At 34.7% G+C, this 27,098-nt stretch overlaps 2 protein-coding genes, 1 long non-coding RNA gene and 1 pseudogene across 5 annotated transcripts; 2 read left to right on the forward strand and 2 right to left on the reverse strand.

Moving 5' to 3' along the window:
- Window positions 1-1,325: 1,325 nt before the first annotated feature.
- Window positions 1,326-6,113, forward strand: LOC147510647 (plastidic ATP/ADP-transporter-like). The gene is made up of 5 exons (XM_086602553.1): window positions 1,326-2,360; window positions 3,803-4,057; window positions 4,847-4,990; window positions 5,080-5,427; window positions 5,510-6,113. Exons 1-5 carry the CDS (start codon window positions 1,596-1,598, stop codon window positions 5,870-5,872), a joined length of 1,875 nt encoding a protein of 624 aa, XP_086458679.1. The 5' UTR covers window positions 1,326-1,595; the 3' UTR covers window positions 5,873-6,113.
- Window positions 5,508-8,135, reverse strand: LOC147510648 (uncharacterized). Its single transcript, XR_015218980.1, has 2 exons — window positions 7,790-8,135; window positions 5,508-7,686 (listed from the first exon to the last, which is right to left on the reverse strand). It is a non-coding gene; the product is annotated as an uncharacterized LOC147510648 (long non-coding RNA).
- A 5,306-nt stretch (window positions 8,136-13,441) lies between these two features.
- Window positions 13,442-18,303, forward strand: LOC147510649 (root phototropism protein 3-like). Of its 2 annotated transcripts, XM_086602555.1 has the most exons (3): window positions 13,442-14,804; window positions 17,331-17,925; window positions 18,056-18,303. In XM_086602555.1, the coding sequence occupies exons 1-2, from the start codon at window positions 14,073-14,075 to the stop codon at window positions 17,874-17,876; spliced, it is 1,278 nt and encodes a 425-aa protein (XP_086458681.1). In that variant the 5' UTR covers window positions 13,442-14,072; the 3' UTR covers window positions 17,877-17,925; window positions 18,056-18,303. The 2 variants fall into 2 exon arrangements, with proteins under 2 accessions (XP_086458681.1, XP_086458682.1); XM_086602556.1 differs by lacking the exon at window positions 18,056-18,303 and having other exon boundaries at window positions 17,331-18,017.
- A 5,593-nt stretch (window positions 18,304-23,896) lies between these two features.
- On the reverse strand, window positions 23,897-26,621 carry LOC147510650 (pentatricopeptide repeat-containing protein At5g06540 pseudogene; annotated as a pseudogene). The gene is made up of 2 exons (XR_015218983.1): window positions 24,346-26,621; window positions 23,897-24,021 (listed from the first exon to the last, which is right to left on the reverse strand). The product of XR_015218983.1 is annotated as a pentatricopeptide repeat-containing protein At5g06540 pseudogene (transcript).
- Between the last annotated feature and the right edge of the window lie 477 nt (window positions 26,622-27,098).

Raw genomic sequence — 27,098 nt, forward strand, 5'->3', positions numbered from 1 at the left:
ACTGTGCACCCAAAAGCTACAACGAAGTAAGAACTATAGTTTTCATGAAGTGCGCGCATCAAAGTCTAGTATATACAAATAAAAACACGTGCATCCTAATCACTCTACTTGAAACAGTATATGTGATTGGAGACATTTCAAGTCATTCTATTGTTAAACAAACACATTGGCTTTTGCCTTACTTCACAGGTGCGTTAGGGCCACCAAGTAGGCAAGTACCAACACATTTATGATTCATTACCAAAACCAAGTTTCATGGAAACATAGTAGTGTCCCTTAATATATAAAATACCAACGTGTTTTTGACCGTTCTCTAATCACTTCAATTATTAATTGCAATCCTCCAAAACTTAATATATGAATGAACAATTCGTGGAATCAGATTATATCTCCAACAAAGCAGCACGTAAGCAAAAACAATGCTACATTGATCGATAACAAAAGTTGTTGCTTCTTTCATTTCACCCCCGCACGATGAGCTGATTCAAAAAATTAGGAGGCCAAGCGGACTTAAACTTGCAAAGCCCAAGCCCAACACTCAGGTGTTTGAATCATACAAATGCGTTAGCTGCTCAGAATCAATTAACATCATGCTATACTGATAAGGACCACTTTGGTCTTTGGAGATGCTTTCAAGAAAGTGTTCATAGGTTTTATAGTTCAATTTGACAATGTGTAAAACCTGTTTGGACCTTGAATTATCTAAAACTTGGAGCTGTTTGATCTCTTGACCTTATATAGGAGGCTAAGAGCAATTCTTATTTGGCTTCCTTATTTAGTAGCAGACATTTGAAATTGAGTTTAACCATTTGTTTCACTCAACAAAGAGTTCCTATAGTAGAGTCAACCAACGACTCCCTATATCAATTTCAGTATCTGTCTGATTGTTCTCAAACTAAAAGTCATCCACTACCTAGATCTTACCATGTTAGAAATTCCTATATAAAAATAAAAATGAGCTAGATTTTTGCTATGAACTCAAACAACTTATTTTTCACAAAAGTGCTTATTGGACTTTAGGAAGGGCAAAGTAACAATGCGGAGTTTTTTTGGTAAAATAATGTAGAGGTTGTAATAAGGTCATGTTACCTAATTTGTTGGTCAGAAAAATTACACCTTAATATAAAAAAAAGGTAAAGCATTAAGTTTGTAAACCCCAAAATCAGAAAGAAAGTGAATGTGTTACAGAAATATCTTTGCTAGTAAAAAGATTAATGTTCACATGGTCCTTACTCCTTATAGGTGCGCTTTGCACAGTGGCACACATGATCCTCTTGATCCTTTTTCTCTGCTTGACTCTTTCACATTTCACTTTTCCTTCTTCCTCAAAACTTTCATAAACAGTTTTCATTACTCTCTATATAATTACTATAATTTTTAAGTAAAAGTGTAAAACCATTTTTATTATTTTTTTACTTGTTTGAGTTTCTCCTCTTCATTCATTCATAAAAAACTATACTATATATAAACATACAATATTTCAGAGGCATCTCCACCACCCTATCTCCCTATCTCCTTCCTTGTTTCTCTACATGTTCTCTTCTTGAACAAAAAAAAGTTTGGATTTTGGGATTGTTGGAAGAAGTTTAATAAACATGGAAGCTGTTCTACAAACAAAAGGACTTCTTTCTCTTCCTTCAAATCCCAAAACCACCAGGGGAGTTCTAACTCCACAAAATGGTCTTAATCTTAAACAACGTTTTAATACCAAAACAATAAACAAACCCTTTTCTTTATCTCTTGACGGGTTTCAGAAGTTCCATGGGGGGTCAGTAGTGTTGAAAACACATGGGTTTGTTAAAAAAGGTAGAAACTTTGGTATTTGTAGAGCAGAAGCTGCTGGTGGGGAAGCTTTTTTAGGTGATGTAGAGAAGCCTAATAAGTTTCTGGGTATTGAGGTTGTGACTCTAAAGAAGATTATACCACTTGGGCTAATGTTCTTTTGTATTCTGTTCAATTATACTATTCTAAGAGACACAAAAGATGTATTGGTTGTTACTGCCCCAGGGAGTAGTGCTGAGATTATACCCTTTCTTAAAACTTGGGTGAATTTGCCAATGGCTATTGGTTTCATGCTTTTGTATAACAAGCTATCAAATGTTCTTTCAAAGAAAGCTCTTTTTTATACTGTTATCTTTCCATTCATTGCCTTCTTTGGAGCATTTGGGTTTGTTTTCTATCCTTTAAGCAATGTCTTTCACCCTACTGCTCTTGCTGATAAGCTTCTAGCTACACTTGGGCCGCGATTTCTTGGTCCGATTGCTATTCTTAGGATATGGAGTTTCTGTCTGTTTTATGTCATGGCTGAGTTGTGGGGGAGTGTGGTGGTTTCAGTTCTGTTTTGGGGTTTTGCTAATCAGGTGAGATTTTTTTTTTTACTTGCCCAATTAATCAAGTTTTGATCTGGTAATTTATATGTTTATGTTTGTGTATTGTTGTGAATTTTTAGTACTTACTCATGGATGGACTTTTTGTTGGAGTAATTTGTTGTTTCTGTGTTGGATGATTGATGAGGATTTTCATCTGATTAGTATGGTTTTGTTGGGCTTGAAAATATTCCTTTTTTGGAGTTTTGTGGAAAAAAAAAAGAGATTATATTGAATTCAATTATTTGATGTTGTTAATTCTTTAATAAAAAAAATTATTTTGAATTCAATTATTTGTTTCTGTTAATTGCATATTTACCAATTCAAGATTCCAAAGAAATAGAGGTGGATAAAAATGAAAACAATAGTTGACCTCTTTATTTTAATTATTTCCATGGATTTGTATTCATCTCTCCCTTACTAGTCAATTTGAATCTTTGATATTCCCTAATCACCTGGTCAAAGGTTATTGGGCTGAATTGGAACTCTGATTTGACTAGTTATTAAGTTCTCTGTATTAAAAATCATTCACTGCCTTTCATATATTGTATTATTTATTTTTCGTTATGAAAATATAAATTGGTTCATCCCCTGATAAATTACTTTATGTTGAATCCAAGGGTTGTAAGGCTGTCATAGACTTGTATATACTAACAGTGGCTGGTGGTACTGTTGCATAAACTAGAGCTTGTTTATGGCGATTATCACCTTCGACTATTATCTGCTGTTTTTGCATTCTGTTTAAATTATCCGTTTCTTAATTTTTATCCAAAGAATTGTTTTTAATCTTTGAAATGACCGATATGTTGGTCGAAAATACTAATGTGCATGCATAGTGTATATTATATCTTGAGAAAAGTGGTATTATCGAGGTCTTGCTTACCAACCTAGAATTTGCTCAACTGCATTTGGTTATGGCAAGCACGGCCTCAACATTCATATACGTGTCATGTAATATTTGTTTGAAGGTCACATTTGGTTCTAACATTTCATTGCTTATGGTTAAACTAAGCACATGACTGAGTAAATGATAGAAAAATGAAAACCTTGTCAGTTTGTAATTACTAACTATGAGTTATGTAAGTTTTTTGCTGAAATAAACAGTAATAAATCTTTTGGAACAATATATATCTCTATGTTGAGTGACAAGTTTGTGATAAAATGTTCAAGGCCCGAATACCTTTTGTCTGACTTTCTGGATTAGAGGTTGTTGGTGTATCTTAGGGAAATTTCCCTATATTAAATGTTCACTTAGCGCAATTTGTAATCTGTTCTAGAAGACACGAAATATTTCTTCTGTTTTAGTTTTATTATTGTGTATGGGCTTTTTAATGAGCTTTTAACCAGAGTTCTACATGGTGTACTTCTTTTGAAGAGATTCCTGATATTCTATATAAAAAGCTGTCAATAATGTCGTTGCTGTCTCTTTCTTATAGATAACTACCATTGATGAAGCCAAAAAGTTTTACCCATTATTTGGTCTTGGAGCCAACATTGCCCTCATTTTCTCAGGCCGGACCGTGAAGTATTTCTCCCAGCTGAGGAAAACTTTGGGTCCTGGAGTTGATGGTTGGGCTGTCTCCCTGAAAGGAATGATGAGCATTGTGGTGCTGATGGGTTGCATCATCTCTTTCATCTACTGGTGGGTGAATGCTTATGTACCTCTTCCAGAGCGTAAGAGTGCAAAGAAGGTAAGGATCACAAGGGCTTGTTCATATTCTTTGTTGTCTGTTTTTGACTTTTGACCTCCAATCTAAACAGATGGCTTCTGGTGTCAAACTTTTGAATTTGCAAGTTGAAATTGAAAGGGAAGACCTAGAGTCATGCATAATATGTCCTTGATTGAATTGATAATTTTGAAAGCTATTCTATTGTTGTGGAAACATTTTCTGTTATTATATCCTCTTTACTTAATTTGAAGTTATTATGCGAGTATACTTGAAATGGCATTTGTTTCAGTTAGGAAGAGTTTGCAACTGTGATTTCCAATATCTGATGCAAATTGGTTAAACTAAGATGAGCATTCATTTCATATCCTTTTTTATAGTAGAACTCTAAGGTTTCAACAACTCTTGTTGCTTAATAATATGCATGCCTCTTATTTCAGCTGCTACAATTCTTATACTAGTTGGTGCCCAATATGTGGAAGAATTTGGAATCTGGATAGTCTACGAACTTGAGTTCTATTTAACAATTATATAAGGCAGGGATATATCTTAAAGCTATTGACCTTGTAGTATTACAGTTTGAGAGTAATCTGTTTCCATGGTTTAGTTGAATACCAATTATATGTGAAACACAAGAAATTCAGATATACGTCTAATTCACAAACTTTGTACTGCTAATCCTTCTCTTGTGCTGTGTGTACACATAAACATATTTATGTGTCCATGATTTTAAAGCTTCCAGATAATATTTAGAATGCAGTAAAACTTGAGCTTTATCCCACAATTAATTGGTCTGTTGGATTTTGTTTGCAGGCAAAGCCAAAGATGGGTACCATGGAAAGCTTAAAATTTTTAGTATCTTCAAGATATGTCAGAGATCTTGCCACATTGGTGGTTGCGTATGGTATTAGCATTAACCTTGTTGAGGTTACCTGGAAATCAAAGCTCAAGGCTCAGGTAAAGAAAACTTGACGATTTTTACCTTTCAATTTTCCTTGCAGACAGTTTCTCTTACCACTTCCTATTGCTGTCCTGCGCTTGTGCAGTTTCCCAGCCCCAATGAGTACTCTGCTTTTATGGGTGATTTCTCAACTGCCACTGGCATTGCAACTTTCACGATGATGTTGCTTAGCCAGTATATATTTGACAAATACGGGTGGGGAGTAGCAGCAAAGATCACACCGACAGTGTTACTCCTTACTGGAGTTGGTTTCTTCTCATTGATTATATTTGGAGGCCCACTGGCACCTGTCATTGGGCAGCTCGGATTGACTCCTCTGCTCGCAGCTGTATATGTTGGTGCATTGCAGAATATTTTCAGTAAGAGCGCAAAGTACAGCTTATTTGATCCTTGCAAAGAAATGGCTTATATTCCCTTGGATGAAGAGACAAAGGTGTGTACCACTAATGAACCTTCTTAGTTCATGATTGTTGCTGATGCAGTTCTTCTCATCTGTTTATATTACTTGATTGTAGGTTAAAGGAAAGGCAGCAATTGATGTTGTCTGCAACCCATTGGGAAAGTCTGGAGGAGCTTTGATCCAGCAGTTTATGATCTTGACGTTTGGATCACTTGCAAATTCGACTCCATACCTTGGTGGAGTGCTCCTGATTATCGTTCTTGCATGGTTGGGTGCAGCAAGGTCTTTGGATTCCCAGTTCACAGCCTTGCGTAAGGAGGATGAAGAACTTGAGGAGCTCGAGAAGCGAGCAGCTGTTAAAATAGCAGTTGTGGCTCAGGACGGGACTAATCTATCACTTGGAACAGGTAATGGGTCTTTGGGTAGTGAGAGGAGTTCTGCTGTGGCTGGTGACGTGTCTAGCAGTGGGTCCCAATAATATCATTCAATTATTCAAGGAACAGAAATTACTAGTGACAGTGGGAATAATTTTAGATGATTTAATCAGTGGATAGTAATAATCAGTCTGAGGCAGGTATTATGCACCTGATTAATTTATTTTTGGTAGGTTTTAAAGTGAGTATTTTACTTATTTGTAGACTCTTGGAGTTATGAACTTTGTGGAAGCTTCATTGGATTCATTGAGAGGAATAACTACCTTTGTAGTATATAATTATATATACCTGATGTCCATGCCATAACTTATGCAAGCTCATTTGTTGCACTCGCCTATTTCATGCCAACTGATATCTGCACAGCAAGCAATCACGGCTCGTGATCTATCAAAGTCATCAGGGTCTGATTGGTGTGAAATGGACGTTTTCTGAGTGCTTGTGAGTGGTTAGTGTCACTGAAGTTCTGTTTGAGATAGATGGACTACCAAAATCATGCAATTCTCTTTAATACAGACAGCCCTCTAGGAAGATATTAAACGATGTAAGAATGCAAAATGCTGAGTAGATTTTAGATTTGAGTTTGTTGTGAATGTTTTGCGGTCAATGGTGTGCCACTGATAGGAGACACTGACTGCGCACGATACACGTGTACAAATCTCTAAGAAAATGTTTCCCAAAGATCCTATGAGGAAAAGGTGCTTGGAAAATGATTGCTCCAAAGCTTGAATAAGTAGTTTAGGAGACAATGCAGCCTTGCGTGTTCCGGACTTCCGGGTGCAAAATCATTTTTATATATACCATTTGTTGAGAGTTGCTTTGAGACTTTACTTTGCTTAAATGCTGGGACAGAAGACTAGTTTAAAACTTGGGAGTCAAATTAATTTTGTAATGGAACGGCATTTGTTAAACATAAGAGTGTGAACATCCCTATTCACAAAAATCTCTTGGAGTCGAGTTTATCAGGTCTTCTAAAAAGCTTGTATGGTGTGCGAGTGTTACTCCAGAAAGACCATGTTGGTTTCTTTGCATCTGTGCCGACTAGAGAGCTTTAGACATGCAGGCGAGTGAAGAATTCAATCCAAGGCTACTGTTTGTTTGATTAGTTTGAATCAGCGAAACTAGATATTTCCAACTGCACATAGCCAAGGCAGTTAGATGAACCTAAAGCTACTTGCTCGACCTGTTATAGTGCTTTAAAGTTTCTTGGTCATGCCTTCTAGTTTCACAACGGACCCAAGTCATCCAACTATGTTCTACAGTCTACACTCTTACGATACCTTGTCAAGTTTGTGTTAATCTACCTTCATGACTTTGTCATCTATTTTCTAATATACCAACCACAGAAGAGCAGAGTTTAGCACGTCGGCTTGGTCCTTCAGATACTTACAGAGATATTTGCAAGGATAGCAAAAAAGTGTGCGCCACTGAAGAATGGAAACACTGCTGCAGTGCTTCTACTCTTCGGGATCAGATATTTTCTTGGCATTTGAACAACTAAAGAAAGTTTATTTCACAGAGTAACCATCAGAAGGACAACAAGGCCTGGTCTTGGGCGTACCAGTGTCAGAGGCCTTCAAGTTGATAATAAGGAGTGACCGTAAAACTCAGTAAAAGTGATATTACTCAAGTCCCAAACTCCCAATCCCAAAACATAAATTTTTTCACCCTTTCACTCCGACTACTTGACACTGACTAATTAATATGTTTACAAACGAAAATGCGGAAGATTCCGCATCAAAGAGATCTTAAGCAGGCATGCAACCAACTGAACAATTACCGATCGATGCCCATAATCTGATCAAAATTTTCAGTGTCATACAACGGTAAGTTGACTGCACGAACGTCCTGCTTCTTTTCCCTTCATCAACACGATTAAAATGAGTTCCTTAAATACCAGTGTAAGTTGACAAATAAACAATAATACGGTAGGACTACATTAAGATATATGAGCTCAAAGAAACCTAGAGCATGTGCTAGGCAGGACTGCAATGTGAAAGAGACAATTGAACTCAACTCCTGGGCGAACTGAGCCATTAACCACAGTTACCAGTAAATACACCAGGTTAAAAACAGACCTGGTTAAATGATGGGTTAACTAGTATTACTCCCCAGCCAATTAGGAACCCCCACTAGATGGGAAATTAGGGTCTCCCCCACACAAAATTAAAAATCAAATTGGGTTGACCGTGTGTTTTTTTTGTGTATTTGGGGGAGATTCTAATTTCCATTTAGTAAGGGGAATCCTAATTGGCTCGTCTTGGGGGTGGTGCTACTAGTTAACCCTTAAATGATTGATGAAGTATATGATGATATTATTAAGGCATCTGCAGAGAAGCAAAGTCAAGATGAGTCAAGAGAATGAAGTCAAGACAAGTAACAGCTTTTTGATTAAAGAAATTCTCAAGAACTGATTTTGTAACCTAATTAGGATTAGTATATAAACAGAGAATGTAATGATTCATCTTCTTGAGAAATCTAAATCATTTTTCCATTGTGTTTTTATTTCATTTTGGTATCGAGCTAAAAATGCCTCTACCTACAAACTCAATTCTCATTTTTCAATTTCAATCAATCAAGATGACAAGAACAAATCAAACCAATTTACCTTCATCAAATCTCAATTTAGCAATCAATGGAGTTGAAAATCAACCAATTCCTCAAATCAATGATCAAGTTAATGAAGTCAATCCTCAAATCAATGCCGATGCTCTCAATCCGGTTCTAATCGAAATCAAGCTTCTATGAATAATTTCAATGTTATTGCACCATTTCTTCAAAATCATCATCAAGAACAAATTCTCACTTGAATTTCAATCAATCAAGGGTTTCAAATATCAACAACATCAAGATTCTTCACAATTCAATCAACATCATGGTTATTATGGTTCAATTTCAAATCAAAGCTCTAATTTCACAGATTCAATGCTCCAATTGTCGCTCCAATCCAGCTCTTATTCATTTCAAAACATCGCAAACATGGTTCCTCTCAAGCTCAAACGTGAGAATTATTTGATGTGGAAGCGATTATTCTTACCAAGATTGAACACTTATGATCTTATGGGTCTCATTGATGGTAATCTCTTCCACCCAAATTTCTTACAAATAATAATGGAAATATTATGAATATTGTTAATTCCAATTATGTTGCTTGGATTAAAAGAGATCAAATGTTTTCTAATTTGGATCAATGCTACATTGTCTCCGAGGAAATTTTGCCTTATGTTGTGGGGTTACCAACCGCTAGAGATTTATGGATTACATTAGAAAACGACTCGATAAATTTCAGAGCACATGTTATGCAATTAAAGAATCGGTTACAAGATTTAAAGAAAGGAGAATCATCCATGGTCGAATCTTCAAAAGATAAAGATTATCACCGATAGTTTAGCAAAGATCGATCACCTGTGGTAGATTCTCGACTTGCTATATCATACTTTGAGAGGATTACCCGATGAATACAATTCATTTACCACATCTATTAGAACTAGATCAAACAATGATCCAAAGTTACATGGGTTACTTCTAAATGAGGAAATTACAATTCTACAAAGAACTAGAGGATTTATCAATGCCGAAAGGTGATACATCAAGCCTTTTTGCACTTTCAATGTGTCAAACGTGAGGAGCTTATAATTCAAATAGAGGAATTGGTAGAACCGAAATGGCAGAGGTTATGGAAATGGCGAGGGTTATGGCAATGGTCAATATAGAGGCAGAGGTTATTCCAATAATATTGGAAACAATTCAAGTTATCAAAATGGAGGAGGATATACTAATGGATATAATGGATATAGTAATGGAAGTGGAGGAGGCTATAACAAAGGTTCTGCACCAACTTCTGGGTCCTCAAGACCACAATGTCAAATCTGTAATAAATTTGGTCATATAGCTTTGGATCAAGTCTACAATCGAATGAATCCACGCCTTCATTGGTAGAATACCACCCCGCCAAACTTGCCATGCTTGCAAGTTTCAATGATATTGAACCTCGGTTCAATGATTCTCGCGATCACCGGTGCTCATCAAGATTCTCGGTTTTACAATACTAATCAAGTTGGTTCTTATCAACATAATGATTCATCCCAGCATGACTTCATACCTTCACATCAAGCTTCCACTTCACAGAAAAATGATTCATTCTGGTATGCTGATACCGGAGCATCTAATCACCTTACTGCGGATCTTAACAATCTGGCTTCTCATTCAGATTATCAAGGCAAAGATAAAGTGCTGGTTGGTAATGGACAAGGTTTGCCAATTCTTCATAATGGTTCTACTTTTTTCATACTTCCAAATTCTAAACATGTCTTTCATCTTAAAAATATTTTGCATGTTCCTACTATAAAACACAATCTCCTTAGTGTACATAAATTTGTCTCGACAATCATTGTATGCTTATTTTTACTCCCAATGCATTTTTGTCAAGGACATGGCATCGGGGAGGATTCTTTTTCCAAGGACAAACTAAGAATGGTCTTTATCCTTTGCAACCATCATCTGATCTCATCAGTTCATTCACTTCCAACCTTTTTTCAAATAAAGCATCAAGTTCAACTTGGCATAGTAGACTTGGACATCCTCGATCCCCTATTCTTCACAAGCTTGCTCAAACAAAGTCCATAGATGTTCAAAGTCACCTAGTAAATTTTCTTTTTGTAATGATTGTGTTGTAGGAAAGATTACAAAACAACCTTTTGTATCTTCAAAATCTACTATTCCCTTGCAATTGTTACATATGGATCTTTGGGGTCCATCTCCAAGTAATTTCAGTCAATGGTAATAGATTTTTGCCACTATTGTTGATGATTATTCCAAGTATTGTTGGATTTTTCCTTTACAATATAAATCCCTGCTTACGTGTTTGAATCTTTTAAATCCTTTATAGAGAACTTTCTTTCTCATAAAGTCAAAATTGTCGATCCGATAATGGAGGAGAATTTGTGAGTGACCAACTTGAAAATTTTCTATATACCTCGATTGCTCATCAATTCACTTGTCCACATACTCCGAGCAAAATGGAGTTGTGGAAAGAAAACACGTGCATATTTTGGATATGTCTAGAACTTTAATGTCGCAAATGCCGGTATTCATTCAAAATACCGGGTAGATCTTTTTCTCTACTTTGCAGCCTATCTTATCAATGACCTTCTCTTTCTTTATCTTTTGTCTCACCTTGGGAAAAGATCTTTCACAGAAAAACCAAACTATTCAATACTTAAAACCTTTGGTTGTACTTGTTATCCATGGTTGAAACCCTACACTCACAACAAATTAGAACTAAGATCTAAACCTTGTGTCTTCATTGGATATTCTTTAAACCATAAAGGTTACAAATGTCTACATATTGATTCCTGGCTCGGGTTTATATTTCAAGACATGTTGTTTTTAATGAACAAAATTTCCTTTTAAATCAACAACTTCCACATCATCTCATGCTATTGACTTGTCTCAAATGTTCTCAAACCTTCTCTTTTCCCTACCATTTCTCAGATTTCTTTCTCAATTGAAGCCATCCCCTTCCTTCGCTCCCTCTGCTTCAATCTTCACCACAAAGTAACTTCATCTTCTATTGTTCCCTCTCAAACTCCTTGCAATGTGTCTAACACTCATCGATGCAAACAAGAGCTAAACAAGGTATATTCAAACCTAAAGCTTTTCACACACCAAAACATCCTTTACCTCATGCTTTACATGTTACTCTTTCCTGAAATTCCTCCTACTCCAACTTGTTTTTCTCAAGCCATCAAACATTCCGATTGGAAAGATGCTATGGTCTAATGCACTTATGAAAAATGGAACTTGGATCCTAGTACCCCCCTCCAGCCTCGAATATAGTTGACAATAAGTGGGTGTTTAGATTGAAGCAAAAGGGCCCCATGGCACAATTGATAAACACAAGGCAAGGCTGGTTGCCAAAGGCTTCAATCAACAATATGGCTTTGATTATCTAGAGACTTTCAAATCCGTGGTGAAACCTACCACTATCGACTTATTTTATCTCTTGCAATCAATTTTAATTGGGAAATCAAAGCAGCTTGGATGTTTCCAATGCCTTTCTTCATGGACATTTAAAGGAGCAAGTATACATGAAGCGACCACAAGGGTTTGTTGATCCTATGAAACCACATTATGTGTGTCAACCGCTAAAATCCATTTATGGCCCCAAAACAGCACCTAGAGCCCGGTATGAAGAACTCTTTCAAGCATTGCTAGCTATTGGTTTTACTACATCTCAGCAGTGCATTCTTTGTTTATCAAGCAAGATATGAAGTCACCACTTATATCTTAGTATATGTAGATGATATACTAATTCTTGGGAGTTCCAAAGTCGCTTATCTACAAGTCATAAGTCAATTGAGCTCTTCATTTGCCATGAAAGATTTAGGATTACTTCATTACTTCTTGGGATTGGAAGCGGAGGAATTTTCTTATGTCGGACCAAATACACCTATGATTTGCTCAGAAAGCTAATATGATAGATTCCAAACCTGCACTAACTCCTTTCTCCTCTAGTCTGCAAGTTGGATTCTCATTCAGTGATATTCTTGCGAACCCATTAAATGTCCTTAGTAGGTGCACTTCAATATTTGACATGGACCAGACCTGACATCTCCTTTGCTGTTAATCAAGTTTGTCAATTCATGCATTGTCCTAGATCTCATCATTTGGCAAAGAGTTAAAAAGAATTATCAGATATCTTAAAGGCACCATTGACTATGGAGTATGGTTTACAAGAAGTTCTGTTGGTATTCAAGCATACACTGATGCTGACTGGGCTGGTTGTCCTATGGATAGAAGGTCAATTACAGGGTTTTGTGTTTTTCTAGGGAATAATCTCCTTTCTTGGTCTGCACAAAGATACAAGAGCTAGATCTAGCACTGAAGCTGAATATAGGTCTCTAGCACATACAGCTGCAGAGATTTATTGGATATGCCTTCTGTTGCAAGATTTACATATTCCTTTATTAAAGCCTCCTCTTATTCATTGTGATAATATAAGTGCTATTGCATTGGCCAATAATCCTATCTTCCATGCCCGCACTAAGCATGTGGAGATAGATTACCATTACATAAGGGAGTTAGTTGTAAATAAAGTTGTTGATGTTCAATATTTATGTACAAAGGATCAGCTGGCAGATCTATTTACTAAAGGACTTTCTTCTCAGAGATTTCAGTTGTTGTTATCCAAGCTTTCAGTGATCTCTAATCCCTTCAGCTTGAAGGGGGGTATTAAGGCATCTGCAGAGAAGCAAAGTCAAGATGAGTCAAGAGAATGAAGTCAAGACAAGTAACAGCTTAGACAGCTCAGCAAATTCTGCAACTGATTTTGTAACTGAATTAGGATTAGTATATAAACAGAGAATGTAACAGATTCATCTTCTTGAGAAATCTAAATCATTTTTCCATTGTGTTTTTTATTTCATTTGATATCACTGATAGATAAGATAATTTTGCATAGTTCATTACTGGCCTATTGTGGTGGTTGTTGGTAGTACGTACACACATATGATCATCACGGATTATTGGATACTAGCTGGGTTGTACAAACGCCAGGAACATAGAGAGAGACCCTCTTGTTCCTTATTTTGCTATACAAAGATAAGGTTCTTTCATTCTTGGATGGTGTTATCATGAAATTTTGTTCGCCAGTTTGTCCTAGAGAATAAGATACTAATGCTTTTAATGAGCTTTGTCTTTTTTTTTTTGTTGAAATGATGCTGTAATGAGCTTTGTCTTACTTAAAGTAAATCTCGTCTCTCTTTCCACTATCATATACAAGCTAACCTCTCTTATCTAGCGATAATGTTTTACATTTTCCATTGGAGAATGAATTTGTTCACCCTCCTGGAGTTGCATTCACACTCACCTCAGAAAAACGGAATCAAATGGATGTGATGGAGAGGTCAGCAGGACCAGAATAATTTAATTTCCTCAGCGTTGTTCTTATTCCCACGAAACCAGATTTTTCAATAGCATAAAATGCTGCATTTATTGAGTTCTGTCTTTCTCGTCTCTGTAAATTCTATCTTGTTCAGCTATTGAGTACATCTAATCCTCCTAACGGTAAGAATCCTTGTGTATCAGTCATATGATCTCAGTGGAATATATTGCCTGTGCAGTACCTTTTTTGTGTAAACATTTTTATATATAGAGGTTACATAGTATATCCTATATCCCTATTAAAAGAGCAGTGTCTTCCAGCTCTTCAACCACTTCACATTTCCCAGCTACTGATGAGCTAAAATGATGAAGCTTAGTTCACCAGAATCTGCTGCCATTACTGCTATGTCAATGGGACAACTTGCAGTGGAATGTTGGTTCGACGATACAAGTATTCTCGACATGGATTACTTCATCAAGACCCTTTCCGGCATTAAGGCCAAAGGGGTTAGACCTGACATGATCGGTTCAATTATCACAAACTTTGCTTGTAAGTGGCTCCCTGAGCTCTCTGAAGACGAGACCAAGCAAACTTCTACCAGCTCTAAGTATTCCCCGGAAAGTGTAACAGCACAATGGATGAAGAAAAGATTCTTTGTAGAGACTCTAGTTGGAATTCTTCCTCCTGAAAAAGAATCAATTTCGTGCAATTTCTTGTTGAGACTCCTCCGCACAGCTAATATGGTTGGAGTTGAGCCAACTTATCGGATAGATCTTGAGAAAAGGATATCATGGCAGCTTGACCAGGCCTCTCTAAAAGAGCTTATGATACCGTCATTTAGCCATACTTGTGGGACAGTACTAGATGTCGAGCTAGTTCTCCATTTGGTTAGAAGGTTCATTAACATGGATGACATTACGAAAACTGGAGCTGCTCTGGTCAAGGTAGCAAAGCTGGTTGATTCCTACCTTGCCGAGGCTGCTATTGATCCCAATTTGGCATTATCGGGTTTCATCGCACTTGCTGGAGCTCTGCCTAGCCATGCCCGAGCAACAGATGATGTGCTGTACCGAGCCATTGATACCTATCTGACTGTACGTACATACATTTTTTTTAGCCTTATTTTTTATAAAGAAAGTACGTCTAGAGTTTCCAAATAGCCTCGACCATTACCGTAGGAAAATGACTCAGTCCCTAGGTCCTCTTAGTGTTTTTTCACCTTCACCAGTCACCAGATTCTCGCCAAGGATGTGGTGGCAATTACACCAAATGACTCGCAAGTGAAATGACGTTTGTGTATTGAATAATCTATGAACATAACAGTCATATGAATGTATTGAATAATCTATGATTGGGTCTTGGACCTAGTTTTTACTTTCGGATTTCATACGTTTAACTGTCATTTTCTTTTCTGTCTGTTAGAGACATATGCTTGAAGAGACAAAGTGACTTTTGGACTAGATATTTGAAGAGGCACTTTTGTTTTATTTAAACCCTTATTTTTTGTTCATTCAAATAAGCTAAACACAATGATCTCTGAATAAGAGAAAATAACTTTTGAGAGTGACAAAAACGTCCATATCTTTTCTCTTTGTTGATTTACGAGAGTACAAAAATCCATAAAAAAAATTTCGCTAGGACTTCGAAGTTGTGCTGCGATGATTTTGAAGTAACTTATTGTTGTATTTGGGAAGATGACACTTGAAAAACTGTGAGCACTCGGATAGAGGTGTTCGTCTTTAGGACATTGCATTTGCAATCCTCAATCATCAAAAGTAATTTATTTTATTGTTATTTGTTTTATTTTGTAAAACATCATCTTCTTTATTAATACTGTTATCTATAAAGTTTTATTTTGTTCAATTTCTATATTGTTGAAGTGTGGTTCCAACCAAATTCTAATTTTTTTTTGCTAAAATAGTAAATTCTATATTAGTTTGTGGATAGAAGAATGTAGGCGTACAACTCGAGTGTGGGGGCTTTGTGCCCACACAAGTGTATAAATTTGTGCCCTTGTAAGCAGTGGCGGAGCCAGGGGGGGGCCAGGGTACACCCTGGCTCACCCTCAACTTCTTAAAAAAAAAGTTTTTTTTTTTTTTTTTTTGGATAATACTCAAAAAAAGTAACTACCATATATATGAATACAGTTTTGTTACTAAAACCTCACCGTAACTGACCAAAATAAAAATCTATTTTCCCTAACTAATGTGAGAAAGCTCATGATCTCTAATTTTATGTATTTTGAGAAACAACACTTTTGGCAAGTGTTTTTCTTTGTTTGGAAAAACAAAAGAGATGAAAGAGAAAAAAAGAGTAATAACACTCTCAACTCTCCGTCCCAATAACTCATATGTATATTTATTGGTATGTTTTCTAAACCTTAATTCCCCAATCTCTTATTCTTTTAGTTTTTGTTAATGAATTTTATTAATTATAATTCAATTTTGTATGTAATGAATTGATCTATCGAAATGTTACTCGAGTCCATTACAATTTTAATTTGTTGCATAAATTTTTTGATTGTCAATTGTAGTGAATTTATTACTTTTGAATCTACTTAAGGTAGTGATTGGAATTTCGAATTGAATGAAAATGAAAACAATTAAAATAAACGCTAAAGTGACGACAAAAAAAAATACTAGCAAAGTGTCTAAACATATACAGTTTAAAACAATGGTGGGATCATAAACCATGTTGGCGCAACAAACTAGCTTGAAAATCCAAATTTTGCTTACCCACTATAGATTTTTGACAAAGCGGAAACATGGGGATTATATTTCCAATCTAGAATTTGTAAACGCTTTGTAAGTCTGTAACACTATTTTTTGCTATTAATATTAATTACTTTTTAGCCAAAAAAAATGTCTAAACATTGTACAATATTCTTTATTGTGCCCTAAGTGCTTATGTTTTTTCCTAATGCCTTTTGGACTATTTTCCTTACAATTCCAAAGAATTCATTGCTTTTTTTCATTTGTGGAATTTTAAAGTGGTTTCCATAAGCATATATATTTGTAAGAAGCATATATTTGTAGGCACTTTTTTCCCAAGTTCTTAATTTTCCAAAGCTAAATGTCCGTGTATTTATTTATTTTCTCCTAAATCATTTCATTAAGCAATCTAGTCTTTTGTAATTCCAAAATTTACATATCTTTTGTGATGGGATTCGAATTGTGTTTTTTTTTTTTTTTTAAAAAAATATGCAAGGGAAAACAAAAATTCTACAAATTGGGTGTTATTTTATTTTAGTTTTTTTTTATAGTGACTAGTTGTGGCTCACCCTCACCCAATTTTCTGGCTCCGCCACTGCTTGTAAGGGATAGTGAAGTGAGAAAAAAGGCGCACACAAGGTCACCCTGGGTTTTAAACTCAAAACACACTAACACAACACAAGATAACTTGTCTAAAAACTCCCCTCTCAAAATTATTTACTACTGCCAGTGTCTGGAGTACGCTAACTTTGAGGCATCCATACCGGCGGCGCGTTTTAGTCTTAAGGTTATTCTTCATACTTATTTATGTTTTTGCTTACTTGATTCTTCTTGCACAATCCCCAGACCTAGTTCTCTGTTACTCTTCCCTCACTTATGGAGAACGTACTGAAATATTTTGTTTGGCAGGTTCACCCAGGTGCATCAAAGGAAGAGCGAAAGAGTCTGTGCAGATTGATTGACAGCCGGAAACTGTCATCTGAAGCATCCCTTCATGCTGCTCAAAACGAGCGTCTACCCGTCCGTGCTGTAATACAAGTTCTCTTGTCTGAGCATGCAAAGATCAATCGTCAGTTTGATTGGAGTGGTTCCTTTACTGGAATCCGAAGTCCTAACACCATAACTGAGCATTCAGTACGGTGCCACTCAAAGCGTGAGGCTAATACTCAGCAAATGGAGCTAAGCAAGTTGCGTGAGGATGTTCATAGGCTTCAGTCTCAATGTAATTCAATGCAGGCACACATGGAGAAACTCGTGGAAAAGAAGAAAGGGTTTTTCAGGTGGATGAAGCTAGGGGTCCCTTTATTCCGACCCATAAGCATGACGGAGACGATTGACAGCAGTGTGGGCTTTGACCGTCGGACACCTGTGAATATGAAGGCCAAGTTGGTGAAAGGTAGAAATCCTGAACACTGGAGGAAATCTGGGCGTCTTGAAGAAACTTGCAGTGGATAGGATTGGAGTAACGCTGTTAATCATAAATGCAAATGCAATTATCATAGTTGTATGTGTACTATCCTTTTACAATTTCCCATCATGCTGTCTAGATTTGGTAATTCAGTTGCGTAAGTATGCTAAGCTATGATACTTTCACCTCTTTGTTCTTATTTCTTATTTTATTCAACTTCGGGTAGACAAAGCATCATCCAAGGAGCAAAACCATACTCAGAGCAGCCGTACTCCCGGTATCACTAGCTCAACAGTTTCAACATAGGAGCTTCATCTTTGAAGGGACTTCGAAGAACATCAGAGAAATTTTGGGAGGCAGTGAAAAAGCTCATGAATGGAGTTGAAGGCCAACAGACAATACTAAGATCAGTCCAAGTACTTTTGTTTCTATCATTTTAACTTTTTAAGAAAGACTAATAGTTAGTTACTGCAACTCTAAGGTCCTCAGACTAGCCTACGAACCAAAACCAAGGTACTGGTAGGAGTTGTAGCTATTGTAAGTACCCCAGTGGGTTTCTTGCATATATCTAACACTAGCTTTCGAACCCGTTCTACGAACGGGTGTCGTTATATTAAATTATTCTAAAAAATATTAGCAACTATTCATAGCTATGAGATATGAAAATTATATTAATCACTTGTTTAAATTTTTTACACCACTCTCTATCAAACGAAAGCACCAAATCTTGGTAAAACCCGTCGATTTATTTTGGTTGTTATGTTTAATAATAGAAATTTGATTGAAATTTTGTGAAAATGCTCAATGTGGCGAAAATGATATTGAAGCTACTTAAATAGCAAGACATTCTCAATCATAATAAAATAATTATAATAAGTACTACTTAAAATGCAAAACTATACTTGTCGAGATATTATATTCTCCCTATATATAATACAACTATATTTCGAGGTTAGTTCAATACATTTGCATCAAGTTTCTAATTTTACGTTAATTATTCTTTGAGGCTAGTTCAATGTATGTAGTTGGATCTAGTTTCCGATTTTCCATTAATTATTCTTTGAGATTAATTCAATGTAGTTGTATCAAGTTTTTGATTTCCCGTTAATTATTATTTGAGGTTAGTTTAGTGCAGTTGCACCAAGTTTAAGATTTTCCGTTAGTTATTCATTAAAATTAATTCAGTGCAGTTCAATCTAGTTTTCAATGTTTCGTTAATGACTCTTTGAGATTAGTTAATTGCATTTGTATTAAGGTTCCAATTTTCCATTAATTACTCTTTGAGATTAGTTTAATACATCTGCATCCAGTTTCTGATTTCCCGTTAATTACTTTTCGAAGTTAGTTCGCATCTAGTTTCCAATCAATTTCCGGTTATTTATGCTTTGAGGGTAGCTCGATGTAGTTACATCCGTTTTCGATTTTTAGTTAACTATTCTTTAAGGTTATTTTAATACATTTGCATCCAATTTCTGATTTTCCGTTAAATATTCATCAAGGATATTGCATCCAATATCTGATTTCCCGGCCTGTTAATTAATATATGATTTTAGTTTAATGCAGTTACACCCAGTTTTCTATTTTCCGTTAATTATTTTTTGAGGTTAGTTCAATGCAGTTGTATCCAATTTTTGATTTTCTATTAATTATTTTTCGAGGTTAGTTTAATGCATTTGCAGCAAGTTTTCGATTTTCCGTTAATTATTTTTTTAGGTTTGTTCAATGCAGTTGCATCAAATTTATGATTTCCCGTTAATTATTCATTGAGGTTAGTTCAGTGCATTTGCATCCATTTTTTTATGTTTCTATATTCGTTAATTAGTCTTTAGATTAGTTCATTATATTTGCATATAACTTTCCATTTTTCATTTATAACTCTTTAAGGTTAGTTCAATACATCTGCATCTAGTTTATGATTTATGATTATTTATGCTTTGAGATTTTAATTAGTTCGATGCAATTTTATCCGATTTCTGATTTCCCGTTAACTATTCTTTGAGGTTAATTTAATGTATTTGCATGTAGTTTCTGATTTCCCGTCAATTATTCTATGAGGTTAGTTCAATGCAGTTGCATTTGGTTTTTGATTTCCTGTTAATTATATTTTGAGGTTAGTTTAATGCATTTGCATCTAGTTTCTGATTCATCGTTAATTATTATTTGAAGTTTATTTGATGCATTTTTACATACCGTTTCCGATTTACTGTTAAATATTTTTCAAGTATTTGCATCCAATTTCTAATTTCCCATTAGTTATTCTCTGACGTTAGTTTAATACAGTTGCATCCAGTTTCCGATTTCTAATTAATTACTTTTTTAGTTTAGTTTATTGCATTTGCATAAAGTTTTTAATTTCCCGTTAATTACTCTTTGAGCTCAGTTCAATGTATTTGAATCCAGCTTTCGATTTTCTTTTAATTATCCAATGTGATGTGTAATATTAACTTTCTACTTATCCATATGTAGTGTCTTTGCAAACATGACATAAAAATAAATTATGCTTGATTTACTATATTGGATCATCAAACATTATCCAGTTTCTGATTTTCCGTTAATTATTCTTTAAATTATATACCTGACTCACTATGTGGGATCTTCAAAGATTATCTACGAACGGGTCCTGTCATATTAATTATTCTAAAAAATATATTCAACTATATATGCATAACTATTATATACAGATATTATATTGCTCATTCATCCAAATTTCTTATAACATGAAAACCTCAATGTATTCTATTATTAAAAAAAAAACTGCCATTGATAAAACCCTTCAACTTCATTTGTTGTTTAATAATAAGTTTTGATTGAAGTTTTATGAAATTGTCTAATAAGATAAAATTCATATTGAAGCTACTTGAATAGCAAGGTGTTCCCAATTATACGAAAAAAGATTAGATAAACACCGTTTTAAATGCAAAACTATACTTATCGAGATATTCCCACAACATATAACACAACTATATATATTTTGAGGTTAGTTCAATGCATTTGCATCCAATTTCTGATTTTATGTTATTTATTTTTTGAGATTAGTTCAATGCAGTTGCATCCAGTTTCCGATTTCTTGTTAATTATTCTTTGCTGTAGTTTAATGCATTTGCATCCAATTTCCAATTTACTGCTAATTATTCTTCGAGCTCAGTTAAATGCATTTGCATCTAGTTTTCGATTTTTCGTTAATCATTTTTTTAGATTAGTTTAATACATTTGCATCCGGCCAGTTTCCGATTTCTCGTTTATTATTCGATGAGGTTGTACTTGCATCTAGTTTCTGATTTCCCGTTAATTATTGTTTGAGGTTAGTTCAATGAATTTGCATCCAATTTCTGATTTTCTATTAATTATTTCTTGAGGTTAGTTCAATGCATTTGCATCAAATTAATTTTTTGAAATTAGTTTAGTGTAGTTGCATCCAGTTTTCGGTTTCCCGTTAATTATTTGTAAAGATTAGTTTCACGCATTTGCATCCTGTTTCCAATTTATAGTTATTTTTTTTATGTTAGTTCAATACAGTTGCATCCAGTTTCCGATTTCCCGGTAATTTAATCTCTGAGGGTTAGTTCAATGCATTTGCATCCAGTTTCCGATTTCCCGATAATTATTTGTTGGTGTTAGTTTGATGTATGTGCATTCAAGTTTTGATTTCCCGTTATTTATTCTTTGAGGTTAGTTTAATGCAGTTGTATTAATATTCTAATTGTCCATTAATTAATTTTTAAGATTAGTTTAATGCTTGCATGTGCATCTAATTTTCGATTTCCCGTTAAATATTATTTGAGGTTAGTTTGATGTATTTGCATCTAGTTTTTTGTTTCTCATTAATTGTTCTTTGACGTTAGTTTCATGCAGTATTATATATATTTGAAAATATTCTTTATTATTGGTTTTTTTTTTTTTTTTTTTTTTTTTTTTTTTTTTTTTTTTTTTTTTCCAGTTGCTATTATATATTTTGTGATGTTATTTTTTGTATAATTTAATTTTCCATATGTAATTTGTTTTGGTTTGGTTTGGTATATAATTTATTTAAGCCCAACATCTACTTTAACTAAATCAATAGTTATATAAATTATTTAAGCCAACGTCCGTTTTAACTGAATCTCGTTATTCCGCTAAAATTGGAAATTATAAAATTCATAAATTTAATTAGAATATATCGTAATTATTGTGGCCTATGGTTTTTGAAATCCTTAACTATGACTAAATTTTACACCTCAAATTGATTCAACTTTATTTGTTAGACCAATATATATAGTGTATACAATACAATTTTATTTATTTTTAATGTACAATATTACTTATTTTATGATTAGTTTACTTTTTTTTTTTTTTTTTCCCAGTCACATGTGTGGTTAACAAATGCATAAAATAAATGTTCAAGCAACTCAATTCATTTTTTTCATTTGTTATTTCGTAGTTTCATTATCATTTTCTAGAAATAAACTTTGTTATGTTAAACTTCACCTGAGATTAGTGTGGAAACTATTCTTTGTGGCGTAAGGGTTTTAGGAAAATTGTTTTTGGTTGAAAATATTGCTTTTTGCAATTTAGTTATTTTTTTTAGGTTAGTTCAATACAGTTGCATCCAATTTTTGATTTCCTCGTCATTTAATCTCTGAGGGTTAGTTCAATGCATTTGCATCCAGTTTCCGATTTTTCGACAATTATTTGTTGGTATTAGTTTGATGTATTTGCATCTAAGTTTTGATTTTCTGTTAATTATTTTTTGAAGTTAGTTTAATGCAGTTGTATCAATATTCTGATTGTCTATTAATTAATTTTTAAGATTAGTTTATTAGTTTAATGTTTGCATGTGCATCCAATTTGCGATTTCTTGTTAAATATTATTTGAGGTTAGTTCAATACATTTGCATTTAGTTTTCTATTTCTCGATAATTGTTCTTTGACGTTAGTTTCATGCAGTATTATATATATTTGAAAATATTTGTTATTATTGGGGTTTTTTTTTTTCCAATTGCTATTATATATTTTGTGATGTTATTTTTTATATAATTTAATTTTCCACATGTAATTTGTTTTGTTTTGGTTTGGTTTGGTATATGATTTATTTAAGCCCAACCTCTATTTTAACTAAATCAATAGTTATATAATTTATTTAAGCCAACATCCGTTTTAACTAAATCTCGTTATTCCGCTAAAATTGGAAATTATAAAATTCATAAATTTAATTAGAATATATCGTAATTATTGTGGCATGTGGTTTTTGAAATCCTTAACTATGATTAAATTTTACACCTCAAATTGATTCAACTTTATTTGTTATGCCCATATATATATTGCATACAATACAATTTTATTTGTTTTTGGTGTATACTATTACTTATTTTATGATTAGTTTATTTTTTTTTCTTTTTTTTCCAGTTACATGTGTGGTTAACAAATGCATAAAGTAAATGTTCAAGCAACTCAATTCATTTTTTCATTTGTTCTTTCATTGTTTCATTATCATTTTCTAGAAAGAAACTTTGTTATGTTAAACTTCGTCTGAGATTAGTGTGGAAACTATTCTTTGTAGCGTAAGGATTCTAGGAAAATCATTTTTGGTTGAAAATATTATTTTTTGCAATTTAGTTTTTTTTCTTCCGTAATTAGCTATGGACATTCTGTAAAACTCTAGATGAGATTGTTTATTTATTTATATCCTACTTTTTTATAATTAGTAATAGAGTTTAGAAAAAATTGGAGTCTCTAGAGTGCTCCAAAAAATAGATTGGTGAAGGTATAACTATAATATATATCTAAAGATTTGGATTTTTTTTTTTTTTTTTTTTTTTTTTTTTAGTATTAGAGTTTAGAAAAAGTTGGAGACTCTGTAAAGCCTTGAAAAATAGAGCCAAGAGGGTATAGCTATAATATATATTTGGATTTTTTTTTTTTTTTTTATTTTATTTTTTTTTTTTTCTTCCGTAATTAGTATTAGAGTTTAGAAAAAGTTTTGTCGTGTTTTATCATCATATCATGGTTTGTGTTTGAGAAATGCCAGATGCTTAGAGCTACACCGCAGTTGCTAGCAAATAAGCCATAAATTGGCATTTCCTGCTATGCACCATCGATCAATATTCAGTATGTCCTTCACAACAAGTGAACTGGAAGCTATCTCTCCTATATTTACCAATAGAAAAGTCCAGTCTAAATTTAACAACTAGCCAGGCCTTCGATTCCCATCTTCTCCTGGAAAAGGGTATTTCAAGTGGTTAGGGATACAGTAAATATCAAAGAAAAGAAGTCCAATCTAAAGTCTAAACAGAACTGGTGCTTCTCGCGCTAACACATTCCAAACCATTATTTCAACCTACCTTCACAGTTTATTTTAATAAAAAAACAATGTTTCTACTAGTCGACTAGTAGGTCGACTAGATAGGGAACTCTACAAACGTTATAGTGAATTCATGATAGAATAAGAATACACTGGAAAATGTTGGTTCCGTGCTCTACAAGGAGAATGAATTCTTGATCGATAAAAATAATCATGGAATAATATAGAAACAATAGTACATGAACATCACCAGAAGTCATTGCATGCGCACAATCCGTCCTTGAAACGATGAAACCGATTTCTGTCATGCAAGATTATCTCCCTGTTGTAAATTTTGGAGATTATCTTGGTAGCAGAGTGGCAATCACTACATACACGAAGGTTCTTGACAACTCGAATTGGTGTCCCAATGGCTGTACTTAGGAGTCCAAAGGAGATTGCTAACTTCTCGCTGTGAAGGCTAAGAGCATTTTCTTTTTCCTCTTCATCCATGTCGATCAAAACCTCAGATTTGTTGGGAACATGTCCAGCTTCTCTTAAGCGGCGTATCATATCCTCCAGCATTTCATAAATCTCCGAGGATCGAGGGTGCAATTTGTCGCCTTTGTAAAATTCATGAACAACTCCATCCATCTCTATCAAACTGCACCCTGGTAGTTTGTTAATGTTCCTTTGTTTCATGAGTTCCCTTGTTCTTTTAGCTTCATCCCATTTCCCTAATGAACTATATATGTTAGACAATAGCACGTAGGTTCCTCCATTATCTGGCTCAAGTTCCAATAGTTTTTGAGCTGTTCTCTCTGCAGCCTCAAGGTTACCATAGATCCTGCATGCACCAAGAAGGCCTCCCAGTACAAAATAATCTGGTTCCATAGGCATGTCTCCTATCAGATCCTCTGCTTCAGCTATGTGGCCAGCACGTCCTAACATGTCAACCATACACCCGTAATGTTCAATGCTAGGCCAAATCCCATACACAATTGACATAAAATTGAACTGTGCGTACCCTTCATCTACAAGGCCTGCGTGACTACAGGCAGCCAAGACGCCAACGAAAGTCACAGAATCTGGTTTCAACCCACTTCTTTGCATCTCATAGAAAAAATTCAAAGCTTTCTTCCCATGCCCACTCATTGCAAGACCAACAATCATGGCCGTCCATGTCATAATATCTTTTTTGGGCATCTTTTCAAAAACTTGTAATCCGCTCTCTACACTTCCGCATTTGGCATACATGTCTACCAATGCTGTACCTAGGACCACATCAACCTTAATATTTTCCTTCTCAATATAAGCATGCAACCATTTACCAACATCGAGAGTACCTAAATGTGTGCATGCAAGAACTAAGCTGACCATAGTCACTTGGTCCACTCTAATACCTTTGAGTTGCATCTCCCGAAAGAGCGACAAAGCTTCCTCATAATCACTATCCTCAACATGTCCATTTATCAATATATTCCAACAAAACAAATTCTTTTCAGGCATCTCATCAAACAAAGCTCGAGCAAGCGAGACACAACCACACTTACAATAAACATCCATAAGAGCTGTGGTGAGTACCACATTATTGAACCCAATCCCATTCTCTTCCATATACTTATGTATCCACTGTACCATTTCCAAATTTCTCACCTTAGCACAAGCTGTCAATACATTAATCAAAATAACCTCATTAGGTTTTACACTCTCATATTCCATCCTTTGAAACAACTCAACTGCTTCACTAGCAGAACCCCATTGTGCATAAGCACCAATCATAGTTGCCCAAGAAACCACAGTTTTCTCAACCATTTTATCAAAAAGCGTACTAGCCGAAACCAAACTCCCACAATTAGAATACATATACATTAATGTATTCTGTATATAAGAATCCAAAGACAAGCCAAATTTCACACAATGACAATGCAACTGTTTCCCTACACTCAAATTCCCACAAGATGATTTAAACAATGATGGGAATGTGAAGTTATCAGGAAACAGACCGTTTTGGATCATTGCTTTATAAAAAGCAATGGCTTCTTGATGTAAGGTTTTATTGGTGTACCCTCTAATAATGCAATTACAAATAAAAGGGGTGGGATTGGGTATCTGAGTAAACACAAGACGCCCATAATGAAGGCTACCGGAGTCTTCTAACGCGCAAAAAGCAATCATTTGGCTAGCGTAAAAGACGTGGGAAAAATATCCAGTTCTTAACATTTGAGCATGGATTTGTTTGAGGTCTGACATGTTGGAGCATTTCTCTAGTTGAACAAGACATGGGTGTTTGGTGTTATTGGTAGTAGAGGAGGTGGTGAGGGTGGAATTTGAAGTGTTCTTGGAGGGAGGTTTGAATGATGGTTTAAGGTTGTTAAGAAAAAGAGGAGTTGCCATATCCAATTGTTCAAACTACTAACGAACTTAACTGAATATGAACCTCTTTGATGTGGTAGTTTTTAGCTGTTGAAAATGAAGTCAGACTATAACCAACGATTGCCCACAAGTTCGCAGCAATATACAAAATGAAGTCGGACTATAACCGACAATTGCCCCCAAGATGACACTAATACACAAATGAAGTCAAAATATAATCGACAAATCGTTCACCTGTCCTAAAACTGGAGAGGCTTGTATATTATTCTCACTCTCTCTCTCACTGAGATACGAATTCAGGACCAAAAAAAACGAGTTAGTTTGGATGACTTGGTGACAGGAGGATTCATTTAACAGATTAAAGGACAGAACCGGTGAGAATGGAAGAAAAGAGGGAGAAATCTCTAATTTTCCATAGAAACTAAATTCAGTGAAACACAACCTGTGGAAGCAGAAACTTCGTACTTCTACGTCGCATCTTTCCTCGAGCAACAGGTCCAACTAATTCTCCAAATCGTGGCTGTATTGTATTTAACTATTTTAATGTGCCCAATGTACATTAGCTTTGATAGTCGGATCAACTAAATACTACAAAAATTAAACTTGTGATTACAGATTCAAATCTAAATCTCCTAAG

Source organism: Coptis chinensis, chromosome 3, assembly GCF_015680905.1.
Source record: "Coptis chinensis isolate HL-2020 chromosome 3, ASM1568090v1, whole genome shotgun sequence".
In the NCBI taxonomy this organism is placed as follows: Eukaryota; Viridiplantae; Streptophyta; class Magnoliopsida; order Ranunculales; family Ranunculaceae; genus Coptis; species Coptis chinensis.